The sequence below is a fragment of the Phragmites australis genome, chromosome 4, assembly GCF_958298935.1.
Source record: "Phragmites australis chromosome 4, lpPhrAust1.1, whole genome shotgun sequence".
In the NCBI taxonomy this organism is placed as follows: domain Eukaryota; kingdom Viridiplantae; phylum Streptophyta; class Magnoliopsida; order Poales; family Poaceae; genus Phragmites; species Phragmites australis.
The window spans coordinates 40,223,437-40,239,885 of NC_084924.1; the positions used below are offsets into that span (position 1 = coordinate 40,223,437).

Consider the following 16,449-nt stretch of genomic DNA (forward strand, 5'->3'; position numbering starts at 1 on the left):
TATTCTTCTCAAGGTATCTTGAAAAGTCAACAATATTGCATAAACACAGCAATTTATCTTAACACCTTTCTCTCTCTAAAAAACTTAACCGAAGATTAGGATATGTTCTCGTCTTGCATTGTAAGACTAACCTTCACTACAAGATTAACGAATTTTCCCCACCATTTTCCTTTTGCAAGTGGCCGATGGAGCAGATCAACAATTTTGCATAAATATTTTGAAGTTGGTTACAGTTAAAGCAAGAATCAGATGGCCGTTCATGAAAACCATTCCATTTTCCAAGCCGAAGCACCATGCTGTACAACTGTGCTGCAAATGAACCTTGGTGTTGAGTTACCGACGTCAACAGCAACCAACTAAACATCCTGCAGTCCTGGTCAGAGAAAGAGGAAGGAAAGAAGACGAAGAAAGCAACAAGCTCCATAGTCCAATCCAAACCCAACCCGACCACCACCACCACCGCCGATCGATGGTCGGGTCAGAACGTAACCACGGTTAACTCCGGGCCCTTTAAAAGCCCAGCCAAGCTCGTCCCATCCGCCCCACACCACTTCACTCGTCTCCTTCGATCCCGTCGTGTCGTGTGCACCGCCACCCTGCGCACGTCGTTCTTCCCCGTACGTGCCCGTCTCTCCTACTCGTCTAATCCCTCTGCGATCCTTGCGGCGTCAATGGCAGGATCAATTGGATCGCGATTATGCTCTTACCTCCTAGGTTGCTAATGCGGTTGCTCTTTTTGTTTTTTTGTTTTCCTTTTGCAGGCTAGCGATCACCGCGATCGAGATCGATGGCGACGCTGCCGAACGGCCTGGCTCGGATCGAGACGCACGGGGGGAAGAAGCACGCGAACGGTGTCTGCCACGACGACAGCTCGGCGCCGGTGCGCGCGAAGACCATCGACGAGCTGCACTCGCTGCAGCGGAAGCGCTCGGCGCCGACCACGCCCATCAAGGAGGGCGCCGCCTCCGCCTTCGCCGCCGCGCTCTCCGAGGAGGAGCGGCAGAAGCAGCAGCTCCAGTCCATCAGGTGACGACGCCCACCTTCACTCGTCGCCTCCTTCAATCGATTTTTTTTTCTCCTTCCATTTTCACAGCTTCTGAAATCGCCGAATCAATTGATTTTATCCTGTGCTTAGTTAAAAAGATTAACAACGGCCAACCCTTGAACATGGGAGAATGGCAAAGATAATTTTTCCTATTTGAATGAAAACACACACAAAAGAATGCCGTTTGCTGGAGAAGAAGAACGAACGAACGAACGGAACGGAACGTCTGCTTCTGACGGTCACCCACTGCTCAGTCCAAACTGAGCATCTCACCCATGGACACCTCTAACAGTATGTACAATGGGCTGTCTGGAGAAGTGCTTATGCAAAAAAAAAAAATCGATTTTTTCTCTCAACTGCTGTGGTTAGGCGGGGCACGATACTTATGTAAACACGGTTGCTTATATCGATTTTTTTTCTCAACGGCAATGCTTAGACGGGGCAAGATATTTACATAAACATTACTATATCTAAATACATATAATTTTTATTTATATTAAAATTATATTTTATATAGATGTTAAACACTTTCTTTTCTTTTCTTAAGTAACTAGCCATAAACACTGGTATTATTCATGCCCAACATACTAGCACTATCACCCCTAAGTTTTCCGAAAAATATTTTACTCCGCAAAGTAGTAGCTAAAGCTAAAATATCCCAAAGGACTGGAGAAGAAGTACAATGACGCTTACAGTGGCCTGCTAGCTGATTTGACCAAAGAAAGGACAAAGGAGAAGAGGAAGGGGACGGAGGAGGTGGGACTAGGAGCTTACTTTAATGTTATCGTGATTTGTCACTCACATTTGAGATTATAAGTTGTTGGTCTCACATGTCAGTGGCTTCCACTGGCACTGTGGACTGCACCCAAGCCAAATGCATATCGATCCACGGTTCTTTCCAGCGTTCTATGCATGGCACCAGAGTCACGGACATAACAGGGGTTATATATATTCACATGCTTGCATCGAACTTGTTCTTATCGCATCGAATAAGTTCCATATCTCCATTCCCTGTATGCTGTAGCACATATGAATCGTGGAGCTCGATTCTGGTAGTCAGCACGAAGCAATTTTTTTAAGAGAGAGAGAAGATGGAGGAGATAGAAACAGAGCTGCCGATTTGGTGCTTCGCACGCAACGAGAACACGCATACACACGCAAGCAAATTGGGGTGGCAACTTCAATTAGAACTTGAACTCTGTAGGTTGAATGGTGCTGAATCTTGGATCTTAGCTGCACGGTTATATGGTTTTGAGTCTTGTTTTCCTCGTAATTGGATTAAACTTTATACTTCTTTAATAAATTGTAGGAATTTTCTGCCTTTTCGAAAGTTCTTCCAGAAAAAAAAACCTTGCCAAGAACCTTATTACCTGACGTGACGTTGCCGTCGTCGCGCAACTTGGTCCTTTGTCCCACAAGAAACCTAGTATCCTAAAACCAAATCTGCACCTCATCAGAAACTAATATTTTCGCGTTTTCACACATGGATTTTTTTTTAAATTAAGAGCGTAAGTAACAAGCGGTACTACTGCTAGCAAGTTAGCATTAGCAACTGTGACCTGCAAGCTAAAAATCCTGTGATTGAACGACGACCTTCAACTTCGTGGTGGATGCAGTGCGTCATTGGCGTCTCTGACACGTGAAACCGGGCCGAAAGTCGTCAGGGGCGATCCGGCCAGGAAGGGCGAGGCCGCCGCGAAGGGCGCGCCGCCGCCACCGCAGGTGCACCACCACCACCACCACGCCGCCCCCACCATCGCCGTCAGCGACAGCTCCCTCAAGTTCACCCATGTCCTCTACAACCTCTCCCCCGCTGGTACGTCTTTGTTCAGAAACTTCAGACATGTACGCGAGCAAGCACACAAGTCTGACGAGAGTAATGCGTGCTTGCCCTGTGGTTGATTAAAAAACACAGAGCTGTACGAGCAGGCGATCAAGTACGAGAAGGGGTCGTTCATCACGTCCACCGGCGCGCTGGCGACGCTGTCCGGTGCCAAAACCGGCCGCTCGCCCAGGGACAAGCGCGTCGTCAAGGACGCCGCCGCCGCGCAGGAGCTGTGGTGGGGCAAGTGAGTACTAGCGAACCATGCCTGGCCTTCCTGCCTGCCGACCTATGCCTCTGCTTCTCAGCTGAACATCTCCTGTTGTGGCGTCACTGATCGCAGGGGGTCGCCGAACATCGAGATGGACGAGCACACGTTCCTCACCAACAGGGAGAGGGCGGTCGACTACCTCAACTCCGTCGACAAGGTCCGATGATCTTGCCGCCATTGCGCCATGAGCTGTTACCAGTTTTGTCACACACAGCTAGTGGTTACTCATGACTTGGCCTCTGGTCCTGTTACTGCAGGTGTTCGTGAACGACCAGTTCCTGAACTGGGACCCGGAGAACCGCATCAAGGTCCGCATCATCTCCGCCAGGGCGTACCACTCCATCTTCATGCACAACATGTAAGTCCAGCTCTGCTGACACCACCAATTAGGCCACTGTTAACACTATCCTGCAGTACCTTTTGGTTGCTCGTGACTCCAACTCCCAGATAAGTTCATCCTGACGATCGCCTGTTGTCTCATGAATCTATGTGTATTGGAATCCTGTTGCCTTCCAAGACAATTGGGGATCAAACAAAGATTTGAGTGTGTGCTAGTATTAGAACTGTAGTTGTAACCGGATGGGTCGCAGGTGTATCCGTCCCACGGACGAGGAGCTGGAGAGCTTCGGCACGCCGGACTTCACAATTTACAACGCCGGGCAGTTCCCCTGTAACCGATACACGCACTACATGACGTCGTCGACCAGCGTAGACATCAACCTCGCTAGGAGGGAGATGGTCATCCTCGGCACGCAGTACGCCGGGGAGATGAAGAAGGGGCTCTTCGGCCTCATGCACTACCTCATGCCCAAGCGCCACATCCTCTCCCTGCACTCCGGATGCAATATGGGCAAAGACGGTGACGTCGCCCTCTTCTTTGGGCTGTCAGGTAAGATGGATCCGCAGAGAACGTGCGGTGCCGTCACCTGCCCAAATTGCATCTGACGTTCGCCTTCCTCTCAGCCTATCTATTGATATATAGTTATATTATATACGCCACAAATTTGCTGTTATGCGATATGTCATTGTCACTGACCAATATCTGCGTTCTCGGTTTCTTACTGCCTTTAGCAATTTCTTCTTTTTGCTGATTTTTTGAACTTTGGGGTTTTTCACGACAGGTACTGGAAAGACGACGCTGTCTACGGATCACAATAGGCTCCTGATCGGCGACGACGAGCACTGTTGGAGTGACAACGGCGTCTCAAACATTGAGGGCGGTTGTTATGCCAAGTGCATAGACCTCTCTCAGGAGAAAGAGCCTGATATTTGGAATGCCATCAAGTTTGGAACTGGTAATCGCCTGAAAGAACCTTCTCTTCCTTTGCCAAGTGGCATTGCAAACCATGCATGGTTTTGCTTAGTTTGCTGAAAATGCTTGAGTTGCAGTGTTGGAGAACGTCGTCTTCGACGAGCATACTCGTGAAGTTGACTACACCGATAAATCTGTCACCGGTAAATGTCTCCAAAGCATAGTAAATCTGTCACCGGTAAATGTCTCCAAAGCATAGTCATTCAGCAACAGAAATGTGTAATCCCACAGTATTGCTCTTACTGCAGAGAACACTCGGGCTGCTTACCCTATCGAGTACATCCCCAACGCAAAGATACCGTGCGTCGGGCCGCACCCGAAGAACGTCATTCTCTTGGCCTGCGACGCATTCGGCGTGCTCCCGCCTGTCAGCAAGCTGAACCTGGAGCAGACCATGTACCATTTCATCAGTGGCTACACTGCTCTGGTAAGATTTCTTCAGATTCCAAAGACAAAGCATTCACCAACAATTGCCTCAACTCCTGATCGTTGTTTCTGGGGTTGCCATTTTGATAGGTTGCCGGCACAGAGGATGGCATCAAGGAGCCACAGGCTACGTTCTCCGCTTGCTTCGGTGCAGCTTTCATCATGCTCCACCCAACAAAGTACGCCGCCATGCTTGCCGAGAAGATGCAGAAGCATGGCGCCACGGGGTGGCTTGTGAACACCGGTTGGTCCGGTGGGAGGTATGATCCATATATCTCTGCGATGACTTCATACTTGCTGCAAAATTCAACCCTTCTTTCCCCTTATACGACTATACATTTGTGGTGGTGACTTGTCAGGTATGGTGTGGGCAAGAGGATCAAGCTGCAATACACCAGGAAGATCATCGACGCCATCCACTCCGGCGAGCTCCTGACTGCCAACTACAAGAAGACCGAGATCTTTGGCCTGGACATCCCCACCGAGATCGAGGGCGTGCCGTCTGAAATCCTCGACCCGGTCAACACCGTAAGCTCTCTTGCGTTAACCAGTTTGACGTTGAGAATTTTCCAGAACAACACACTGATCAATTTGATCTTGTAAACGTTGCGCAGTGGACAGACAAGGCCGCGTACAAGGAGACGCTCCTGAAGCTGGCCGGCCTGTTCAGGAAGAACTTCGAGGTGTTCGCCAGCTACAAGATCGGGGACGACGGCAGCCTGACCGACGAGATCCTCGCCGCAGGCCCCAACTACTGATCTCAAGCGGCAATCGTTGGATAAAAAACGCGGTTCGATGGAGTGAGCTCAGAATAAAACTGCGTGTGGGTGTGTGTGACGATGATGATGACGAAAAAATGTTGGATCGATATGCCAGCACTATTAGACTCAACTTGTTCGGCTTGGTGTATGTGTGTGCTTGCTTCTTGCCCATGTACTCTATCTGCTTTCAGAATTGCAGTTCGAAACAGCTTGGTTTGATCATATACGGCCAGTGTTCTTCTCTGTTATCACACCATCAAACACCAATCGATATCGATTCTGCCTGGAATCGCTGTCTTTTGTCGCCGTTGCTACAAGAAGCTCCAGACCGGACGCTCGTGCCCTTTGTGGCCTTGTCAAAACCGAAATAGAAATTGCAGAACTGTACGGCATACACATATATGCCCATCTAAATGGATCAGGGCGACAATGACCAGTTCAAACTTGTGAGAGACATGGTGGTGGACAAATCTACTGAAGATTGGATGAATCGCGAACCAATTAAGAAAATCTGGCAAATGAATGGCGGTCAGAATTTCAAATCTTGCTTCCGCAATAAAACAAGAGTGGTATTCACCGTACATCAGTACTGCTTTGGTACGGCAACCATTTGGCAATATGAGCTTTCCCTTCCGCAGTGATGCAATGGCATGAGCATACCTGCTTGGCTGTTCGTTTTCAAGAGCTCAAGGTCAGCGATAATGTCAGTTTAACGGGTGACAGCACAGGGGTTTGACTTTGACAAACCACAAACATTTTTTTTATCTGCCGCCTTCAAGATAGCGCCGCGTGCGTGTACGATAGCCGAACTATTTTGACTTCTATGTGGATTGAAAATTTCAAGTATAGAAATATTTATGTTGAAAGGCTTGAACAAGCATGATCTTACTGAATACTGAACCAATATGATAAGCACTAGTAGTTTTCTTCTTACACGGGTGCTATTGCTTGAAGCTATCTATATCATGTGCTAGCGCAGCTGATGGTGAACCAGAAGTATAACAAATGCGGGGGCATATCCCGTGTGTCTCAACTCTTTTATCTGCTCCTAGTTCATGAAGCTGATCTCAGAACAGTGCTGTGTTCCCGACTTTTAGTTGTTGAAACGCAAAATGAATTTTCAGACGAATCAATTTCAGGCCATGACTCAAGAAGGTACTAGTCTTACAGCTACCGGCCCTCTAGAACATATTTTCAGGCTATGGAATGAGAATAATGAATGGGAAAATGCTATTACTATATATTAGAGTAGCGTGGTTTCCTGGCCAGCCACGGCGTCCACGTCAGAAAAAACCTTGAGACCGTCTGATCCGTGTCGTGCGGCTTTCGGTGACTTTGGAGCAGAGCTCGTTGGCACATCTAGTGGAGTCCACGTGTGGACAGGTGATTCGCTTGGGCAAAAATATCTGCGGTAGAAATGGCCTGCTAAGAAGATTGATCGCATTAGAAGAGCTTTTTTTTTTAAGGGAAGTCTCGAAAAAGGTTAACAAGAAACATTCACTGGTAAATTGGAGCACCACAGCTAGACTGAAAGATCTAGGAAAAATTGCAAGAGCTTTAAGAGTCAGATGGTTATAGTACTAATGGACAGACGTACAACGACTATAGACACATCTTCAAACGCCATATGACAAAACAGACAGGGACTTATTCATGGTATCCACGATAGTCACCATCAGAAATGGCAAGAAGGCAAAGTTTTGGCATGATAGTTGGGTTGATGGATTGGCCCCAAAAGTAATTGCGCTGGACTTGTTCAGGCTTGCAAAGAGAAAGCATAGATCAATGCAGAAAGAACTAGATGATGATAATTGGATTTGGAGCCTGCACAACTTAACAACTCATAAGAAACTCAAACAATTCATTAACTTATCGAGCGCATTGCAGAGGGTGGAGCGTGACCTTGCTTCGGAGGATCAAATCAGGTGGAAATGGACACTGGACGGGGTGTATACCCCAAAAGGCGCATATAGAATCCAATTCATGGGGGCAGTCAAGCATCTACAAACACATTCGATTTGGACGGCTAAGATAGAGCCAAAGTGCAAAACATTTACCTAGTTGGCGATTAAGGGGAAGATTCTTACTATGGACAATTTGGAGAAAAGAGGATGAATAGATGATCAAAATGACAATTTGTTGCAAACCGTGCACCACGTCGTATAAAAATACTAAGCATCTTTTGAAGGACTGCACATTTCTACGTCAAGTATGGCAACATGTTACACAATGGTACAGTTGGGACAAATTGCTAAGCCTAAATGAGTTCTACAATATCCGATCATAGTGGCGGAAAGTAAGATGCATAATTAACAAGGAGAGTCGCAAGGAATTTGAAATATTTAGAATGAAAGAAATCATCGGGTCTTCAGAGGTCAAAGTCTGAATGTGGTCTTGCGGAAAACAAAAGAGGACATTGACCAAAGAAATCGAACATGGCAACTGACTTAGAACGACAACTTTATCTTTGTAGTAGGATTATACTTTCTTTTCTTTGTTCCTGAGGCTTCGACCTACTAGTTGTTTTTGAGCCTAGGTTATCTTCACTCCCTTTTTGCTTATGCCCTAACAAGGGTCAGTTGAATTATTTGTTTTCTGTTTTTTTTTTAATATAATTCGACAACTCTCTTTCCCCTTTAAAAAAAAGTATGTGGTCCGAGCTGCAGACTGGGCTGTCGATTGACCCGCATGCGGCCTTTTGTTGCAAGTGTGCGCAACATTGCGTCGTGCATTTTTATTTTTATATTTTGAAAATAAAAACTTACAAAAGTAGACACCCATTTGAAAAACTTATAAAAATAAGCTGCTATCACCCGTTGGATGAGCGACATGCGATAGATGTAAAAATAAACAATCACATTTCCAACGACAACAGATTAAAAAAATATGTTACATTGCTCTCGAAATTAAAATACTATTGAAATAATCATGATAAATTCTGAACTAGCTCTAAAAAATTTAGATAAAGATATAATTTGTACAATGAGAAAAAAAAAGATAAATTTTATTATTACAATAAAATTTGTCTTTTTTTTCTCATTGTAAAAAAATGTTTGAGTTGAATTTTTTGGAAAGCTAGATTATAGCATTATCTACACCATATATTTTTTTAAAAAAATTTCATGACTATTTTGATAGTGTTTTAAATTTTGAGAGCATTAAATTATTGTATTTTTTAACATGATGTCCGTTGGAAAGTCTTCCTTTCATTGTGAAACGTTGGTACTCACTAGTAAAGAAAGACCAGCTTGAAACATATTCAAATAGAAACTCTAACTCAAGATGAAAAGATGAAAGTCGATACCGTATGAAAAATTGTGCGGTTGGAAGTGCGACATATATGGGCTACAATAGCATATTTTTTTAATTTGTTCAACCTTTTGATTTTTGAAATATAAAAATAAAAATAAAATTTATGTTGCACCGGCCCGGTCCTACTCTGCCCTGCCTCATCCCAAGGAACCACCTGAGCACGCCATCCGCTGAGTCAGCTCCACGCAGAGTTCACAAATTCGTCAAAAACCGCTTGAAATTAGCGGTTTTTGATAAATTTGGTTCGCACCGTATTCAAAATGCATCCGTATTTCAGTTCGAATCAAATTCAAAATTAAAAAAATAAAAAAGTGATAAATTTGTTGAAAGAAAATTTAAAAAAAAAAGGAAAGAAACTGAATTTCACCGTACTGATATTTGTGACTTTCAGTGAATTCACCGGCCACCGCATTTCGATGGCCGAACGAATTCATGAACCCTGCCTCAAGGGACCCATCCATTAGTCCTCATCGCCGACGCTGTGCACCTCCACCTCCGGGCTCCGGCGTGGAGTGAAGATCCATCCGGATTCCGGACTGGTTTCTTTCGTCGGTACAGAACCTAAACTTACTTCGGTTGATTTTTTTTTTTTTTTTTTTTTTTGCGGAAGGGCTGGATTTATATTGATATTAAAAGGATATTACAACCCAGCTGTTACAAAGAGGCCCCTGCAAGAACTGGAAATTACAAAGGAAAACAGCACAGGGCCTCCTGTTCATCTTCTCCACCTCCGACCCGTGCTTCCCCCGCTGCCATACCAGGAACCGAGAGAAACAATCGCCGAGGGTGAGGAAAGAAATCTCCTTCGAAGCCGGTGAAGAAGCTCCAACCCTTGGAAACGCCGCAAAAGACAGCACGCCGAGCTCACCATCGACGCGCATAGAGACCACTAAACAACCATCGGCAGCTTCGTCACTAGAGAAGAAGACGGAATCCGCCGCCGTCAGACCGAAATCCACCGACGCGGAATAAAGTCCACCCAAAAGGGGGAAGCATATCCACCAACCCCACCGCATGAGATTGAGGAAAACGGACCTCCCAGAAGGGTCGCCCGGCAGAGCGCCTTCACAGACGCCATCGCCGTAGATCCGCTGGAGGAACAAAAGCCGTCGTGGAGTCGTAGATGCCTGGCCCTCCCGGAAGCCGGACGAAGCCATCATCACCAACGCCACCGGTAAAACTTAGAGGTAGTAGTAAAACCTAGTACCTATATACAGATCAGCCGAGACCGGGCCGATTCCCTCCCCTCCCGGCGCCGGAGATGACGCCGGGGAGGAGGAATCGGCCGGATCGCCGCCGAAGAAAAAGTCGCCCTCTTTTTTCGCCTCTCCTTACTGTAGCACTGAAGAAGGCTCCAGCAACACAGCACCTGAAGTTAAGTCCAGCTTCGGTTGATTTTTTTTTGTAAGCGTTTGGTTTTGTTATGGGAGAGATTTTCTCTGTTGTGAGCACCGCATGGTTGGAATACTAATCCGGCCATTCATCCATGGTTCTGGTTTGGTTCGGTTGAGTTAAGTCTTCAGCGCGCGCAAGGTGGATCTCAGATGATGTCGTAGGGTTTGGGAACACCCGTATGGCCTATTCCCTAGCTTGGATGGAGTGGCAAGCAGTTAATTGTCCCTAATAGAATATATTATTTTGCCATGTAAGGAGCAACCACAAACTTTCTGTCCTTGTGGTGTAAAGCATACTTCACCCATTGCCTCCCTTAATCAGATTGTGTTATGATGATGTAGTTTTCTGAACCAGAATATTGTAGTTTTCTTAACCAGAATAGTCGTGACGACCTGTTTTTATGGGCTCCATGATCCCATACAGTCTCTTTGCCAGTATACCTTCTGATATTCATTCATAGATCATCACAATAAAAACTGCCTGCCTGGGTAGTGCTAGTTGCTCAGTAATTGATCTGGGAGTGAGTGGGGGCCTGTCAACTCATTGCCAATAGTGCCAGTTCATAGATCAATCGATAAATCAGACTGCTGATGCATGAACATACAGAAATTGCCAATAGTGCAAATCATGGGCGAAGCCAAGTTGGCCCGTGTGGGTGCAGATGCACCCATGTCAAAATAAAAATTTAGTTGTTTCTATCCCATTTTCACCATACATGCACCTCCTATAGCCCAAAATCATACACCTACAGACCCAACCGTCCAGCATGGCAAGCCCAACAGTCAGTTAGCAGGCCAAGCCTATGAAGTGATATACCTCTTTATTTTCCTCTAGCTTCGCCACTGGTGCAAATGCTTGCAATTTCAGACCGTGTGTTCTGAGACAGCTACCGAGGTAGTCATTTGTGAATGAACACTGCAATTTCGAGTGATACTAGCAACAGCCTGCATTTTTAAGAACTCGTTTTATTTGGTTCATTTAAAGCTTATCATAACCTTTTTGGCCTGGTAATAGAGACTAAGAAGCAGAATATAGCGGTATTGGCTATTGCATGTTCTGAGAGCTACTTTTACTTTCAATTGAGTTCGATTGCTATGGCTGAGATTCACATGCATGGTTCTCGGTGCTTTAGGTGATTATTAACCTTTTTTGTGCATTCTGCTTTAATATTCACAAAAGTATGTAGTCTTTGATGTCCAGAAATTCATAGGTGTGATCGATTCCCGCGTTGAGTTTTCTGTGGTCTTTCAGGTTTGGATCTTTCTTTGCTTCCTGGTTGCTTGGCACCTTCATATTTCCATGTTAGCCCATAATCCTGCAGAAGTCATCGACATGGTATCCTGCTTCAAATAGCTTGTACAATCCATCGGCTTCTTTATTCTGTTCCTCATAGTTGGAAATGCTAGTTCTTTGGTGAGTTGGAGTTCTCAGGTTGTAATGTGTGTGTAGAACCTTTTTGTCCTGGCCCTTGAGATACTAAAATGCAGAGAATCTAGCACCTCCTGTAGGCGTTTTGGTTGCTGTATTAAATACAGTTTGTTTTGGATAGTTATGCCTGCTCTAATCTGATCCTGGCAGCTCTTTGTGCCAGCTTTGTCGTTTCATAATGTGCCCATTAGTGCGTTGGTGATTGGTGAAGCGTTAGCTATTGCTGCTATCCATTCACTACTGAGAAATCGGCCAGAGCTGTAAAGCCCGTGACCCAAAGCTAACAATGTCAGGAGCAATGCAGAGATCAGATCACTCTGAAAGGTTGTGTTGTGACACTGTGCTGGTGGGGCTCTGTCATTAGACTATTAGTATATCACTTGATCCGGTGTAGATCAAGTCTCTGGTGGAATATTACACATGGTCCATCTAGGGAATAATCAATAGCGCTTCTGTGGCAGCCAGGACTGTTGCATGTAAAGCAATGTCCTGATGGCTCAGGAGATGCTGATGCCTGACGTCTTGGCCTTTTGTACAGGCGTCAGTCACAGGGAAGGATGCCCCAACTATCTGCATCTGCAAACATCTTTTAGTTTATCAATCACTTTGGATGCTAGAGGATAGAGAATTAGAGAGCAGCTGCCACACTGAGGTGTTTGTTTTGGTCAGCTACTCTTCGCACCTACCCACTAATGATCGTGGTCAAACTGAGGTGCGCCATTTTGAAGATGTAATCCGGTGTGCTCCAGGGCGCCTTGTTATGATCCAGGCTAAAAAAGGAGTGGTTTCGTTTCCTCGGTCCTTGCATTTTGTGTTGACTACGTCTATTTGGGCTCTTGTCGTGATCTCTGCTCGAATCTTCATGGCCTGTCAATTACAGATAGCATTTACCGGACGTCAGTGTTGTCAATACCATCGAGGAGATTTATTTGTTTTGCTCTTTAGGAACCATTGCATTTCTGCCATATTTCAGCAAGAAGATAACTAGATAAGCACGCACGTACAATGCTTTCTTATCGGACCGCATCTCTTGCACGGCGCAGGTATTGGATGGTTGTACGTGCAGCGTGATACCATTTTTGCACATCTCAAGAGGTTAAGTGCACTCTTAAACTCGATAATAGTACTTAAATTGATCTATAGATGGAACCTGCAACGACACGATGTCAGATGCCATCTTGTTCATCTACTTTCTCTTCTTTTTCCTTTTTTTTCTCTTGTCATGTCGTACTGATCCATTCTGCAACATGGCCACCAAAGCCATCTCGTCTGTCGCCTTCGGTGATCTGGCCACGCCTTTTGAATCTCGAACCATTCCTGGCCTCAAAGGTCGTACGAAGTAGTTGCGAACTCAGCACTGTACGTAGCAAGAAAAAAAATGTTTTCCACGAAATCCACTGAGAAAAACGAGTGGGAACCGCAGAACACACCAGCTATACCTAACATGTGAAATGGATGCATAAAGATATATGTTATGCTCAGCCTAAAATACAATCATAAAGTTGAAAGTATCAGATATTTCTAAAGACATACCGTCAGAGAAACTTACTTAACCAATAAGATAAATCAAGAAAACAGAAAGAATCTGGGACAGCCTTTCGGCGCCCCATTTCAGACCGACCAATCGACCATGATCCGGGCGGAGCTCGTCGCACGGTCGGAGTCATGTGAAGCTGCTCGTCAGATGCTATCGCATTCCCTTCGCAAAAAAAAAGAAAAAGAAAAAATAGATGCTATCTCATTCGGCACTTCGGCGCTGCTAATTTCTTCGCGTGCTCCGAAAGGCTCTGCTAATTTCTTCGCGTGCTCCGAAAAAAAAAAATCTTCCAAGGAACGCTAGCCTGAACCGCGCCGTGCCGCCCTCGTTAAGCCGCTGCGGCAGCTCCAAGCAAAGGCTCTCTCTCTCTCTCTCTCTCTCTCTCTCTCTCTCCATCCATCCGTCTCGCACTGCATGTGTGTCCGCGCCACTCTGCTCTCGCCGTTGTGATCCGCCCGCCGGGGTTCCTCGCAGCGTCATCCGCTGCAAATTCCAGGTCGGGATGCTAACTTTGCTACGTGCGAATTGATCTGCCGAGAAAGAGGAGTGTTTCGACCTGGTAATTAAACTCTGTCCTTTCTTGCTAACCCTTCCAAGCAAAAAACTCTCTGATCCAAGCGACTAATCATTTTGACTGACGTCATTTGTCTCGGCTTCTACGCCAGATGTCAGTACATGAGAGAAGGCTACTAAGGTGCTGTTTGTTTCAGATTATAAAATCTGGATTGTGATCAAAATCCAAAAGCTGAAACAAACAGCTGGATTGTAAAAGCTGGATTCTGATCACAATCCAAAAGCTGAAACAAACAGCTGGTTGAAAAAGCTGGATTGTTACAATCCAACACACAGATTGTAACAATCCAGCAATCTGCTTTTCACCAGATTCTAACAATCCACAATCCAACTTTTTACAATCCAGATTTTACAATCCAGCTTCTTACAATCCACAATCTATAAGCTGTTTTTCACAATCTACAGCTGAAACAAACAGGACCTAACAGGAGGCCAGTTTGTGCTAGAAGTTACAACCATTTTTTTTAAAATTTTCGAGTAATAATAGTATAAAAAAATGGGTGTTAGAGACCATCCATAACATATGATTTTTTTATTAGTACACAGTTAGATCTAAATCTGAGCAGTAGATCTTAAAATTCAACACTTGAGTGTTTTAGAGCTTCCAACACCTACTTTTTCAGCCATCCAATTTTAAGATCTGTGGTTCAGATTATATCTACTTTGTACTGATAAAAAAATAGGTGCTATTGGAGCCTAAGGCCATCTACGGTATCACTCGTCCGTAAAACACTGTAGCACTCGAATTCCAGCAGATACGATATCCAGCGCTACATTGTTGAAGAGAGAATCAGGTACTCCAAATTTGCTGAAATACTGTAGTAATCATAATACTGTTCATAAAGGTTGACTGTTGGTTCAGAAGGAGGAAAAAAGTAATAGAAGGTAAGAAATAGGATAGTTGTTGGAGATAGAAAAAAATAAATAGTACTGTAATAGTGTAAGGGGATACTATAATAGTGTTATAGGGGATGAATTTTTAGAATATTTGCTGGAGATAGCCTAACACCCGTATTTTTATTACACCATCATTACTCCAAAATTACAAAAAAAAATGATTGTAACTCTTGTGTAAAGTAACTATAATTCTAATAGAAATTAACTGTAAGTAAGGTATAAACAAAAATCTAGGTGCTAGGAGGCCTTAAAACACATAAATTTTTCTTACCTCATATACTCACCATCATAAAGCACGGATCTTGGCACAAATCTAAGGCACCAAAATTCAGTATTAGAGCCCTCTAAAGGAATGGTGCAGGGCCCTCTAAACCAGGGCATCCTAAAGCACGGAATGGTGAGATTTAGCAATTCCCTAATTTCTTAATCAAACCAAGACGCATTACTAAACAAAAGGGGGGAAATCAAGAGAAGTTGATGATGGGTAGCAATGGTGCAGAACGTCCAATTATACTCGCTTCGTCGCCAGATTTCTCTGCAGCGCTCTGCCGCGTGAACACCTTCGGCGCGCGCGTCAAACCATTCGCATCGGCGCGCGCACGCCGCAAGAGACGAGAGTCGAGTAGAGAGGCTCCTTTCGTTGCCGTGCTCGCTCCTGCACTGCACACGCGCGAGCGAGCGTACACATGTACACAAAGGAGACTAGACGATGCCGATGCCGATGCCAATGTCGACGCAGAAGACAAGGGGGAGTACATCAGATGCTGCGGTGATGGGAGGCAACAGTGACGCCGCACCTGCAGCTGGCGCCGCAGCTCTTTGCAGGCTCCGAAGCTCTGAACATTCTGCTGCAGCTGTAGCCGTTGCATTCTTTATCCGTTTCGGCACATACTGAAGTGACAAATGGGCGAATCTGGACACCACTGCTCGGATCAAGGGAGGGGGAAATCGAGGCGCTCAGACTTTCTGGCTGTCCTGCCTCAAACTCCACTGTATCCGATCCGATGGTTCAGAATTTCCTCGTCCTGGCATTCTACTGGGAAACGATACTCGTCACGAACTCGCAATGGAGTTGGTAGCTTCAGTTGCGTGGTAGTAGGATACTCTGCACGTGGCGTGTCAGGTGTATCCAGTTGCGTATCCTCTCGGTAACTATTAACAACCGCAATTAACTTGGTTGGGAGTTGCAATCACCAACGCAGCTGTTCTGAGAAGGCAGCAGTGCCATTTCCTGCAGGTTTCAGTGGGTTAGGCTAGGATTCTGTGTTGCCATTCTAAGTTTTCAGAAAAATAGACCCATCTTGCGATGGCCTACTGCCCCTCGCTAGGGCCTCGGCTTCAACCTCCTGCATTTCTCTCACGCGCGACAAATTTCAGCACCCATGCCTCCCGTTGCTCCCCTAAGCCATCCTACTCCTTTCTTCGGTGGATGGTGTTACCGCCGTCACATCTACGTCCACCATCGACTTTCACACTAATCACTCTATTTTTTTCATCCCACACACTTACCACCCACAGCGCCACCTCAAGTGCCTCTTCGCGCATCCCTCTAAGCCTAAAGCATCTTCCTAATCTTGAAAACCCTCTCCTCTAATGATGGCAGTAGAAGACAAGAGAGAAGAAAAATATTGACCGAAGGTTTTCTAGTTTTCGGTCTATTGAATTTAGAG

At 45.4% G+C, this 16,449-nt stretch overlaps 1 protein-coding gene across 1 annotated transcript; it reads left to right on the forward strand.

Moving 5' to 3' along the window:
• The first annotated feature begins 506 nt into the window (after nt 1-506).
• LOC133916492 (phosphoenolpyruvate carboxykinase (ATP)-like) lies at nt 507-5,861 on the forward strand. The gene is made up of 13 exons (XM_062360178.1): nt 507-617; nt 762-1,026; nt 2,662-2,861; nt 2,961-3,114; nt 3,211-3,295; nt 3,396-3,496; nt 3,729-4,027; nt 4,260-4,433; nt 4,528-4,593; nt 4,699-4,877; nt 4,967-5,136; nt 5,236-5,404; nt 5,491-5,861. Exons 2-13 carry the CDS (start codon nt 788-790, stop codon nt 5,632-5,634), a joined length of 1,980 nt encoding a protein of 659 aa, XP_062216162.1. The 5' UTR covers nt 507-617; nt 762-787; the 3' UTR covers nt 5,635-5,861.
• The last annotated feature ends 10,588 nt before the right edge of the window (nt 5,862-16,449 follow it).

Bases quoted from the DNA above. Each gene is read 5' to 3' on its own strand.
- LOC133916492 (XM_062360178.1), top strand. From the start codon at position 788: ATGGCGACGCTGCCGAACGGCCTGGCTCGGATCGAGACGCACGGGGGG. The intron at 4,594-4,698 runs GTAAATGTCTCC...CTCTTACTGCAG, and splicing joins CACCGATAAATCTGTCACCG to AGAACACTCGGGCTGCTTAC. The intron at 4,878-4,966 runs GTAAGATTTCTT...CCATTTTGATAG, and splicing joins TCAGTGGCTACACTGCTCTG to GTTGCCGGCACAGAGGATGG.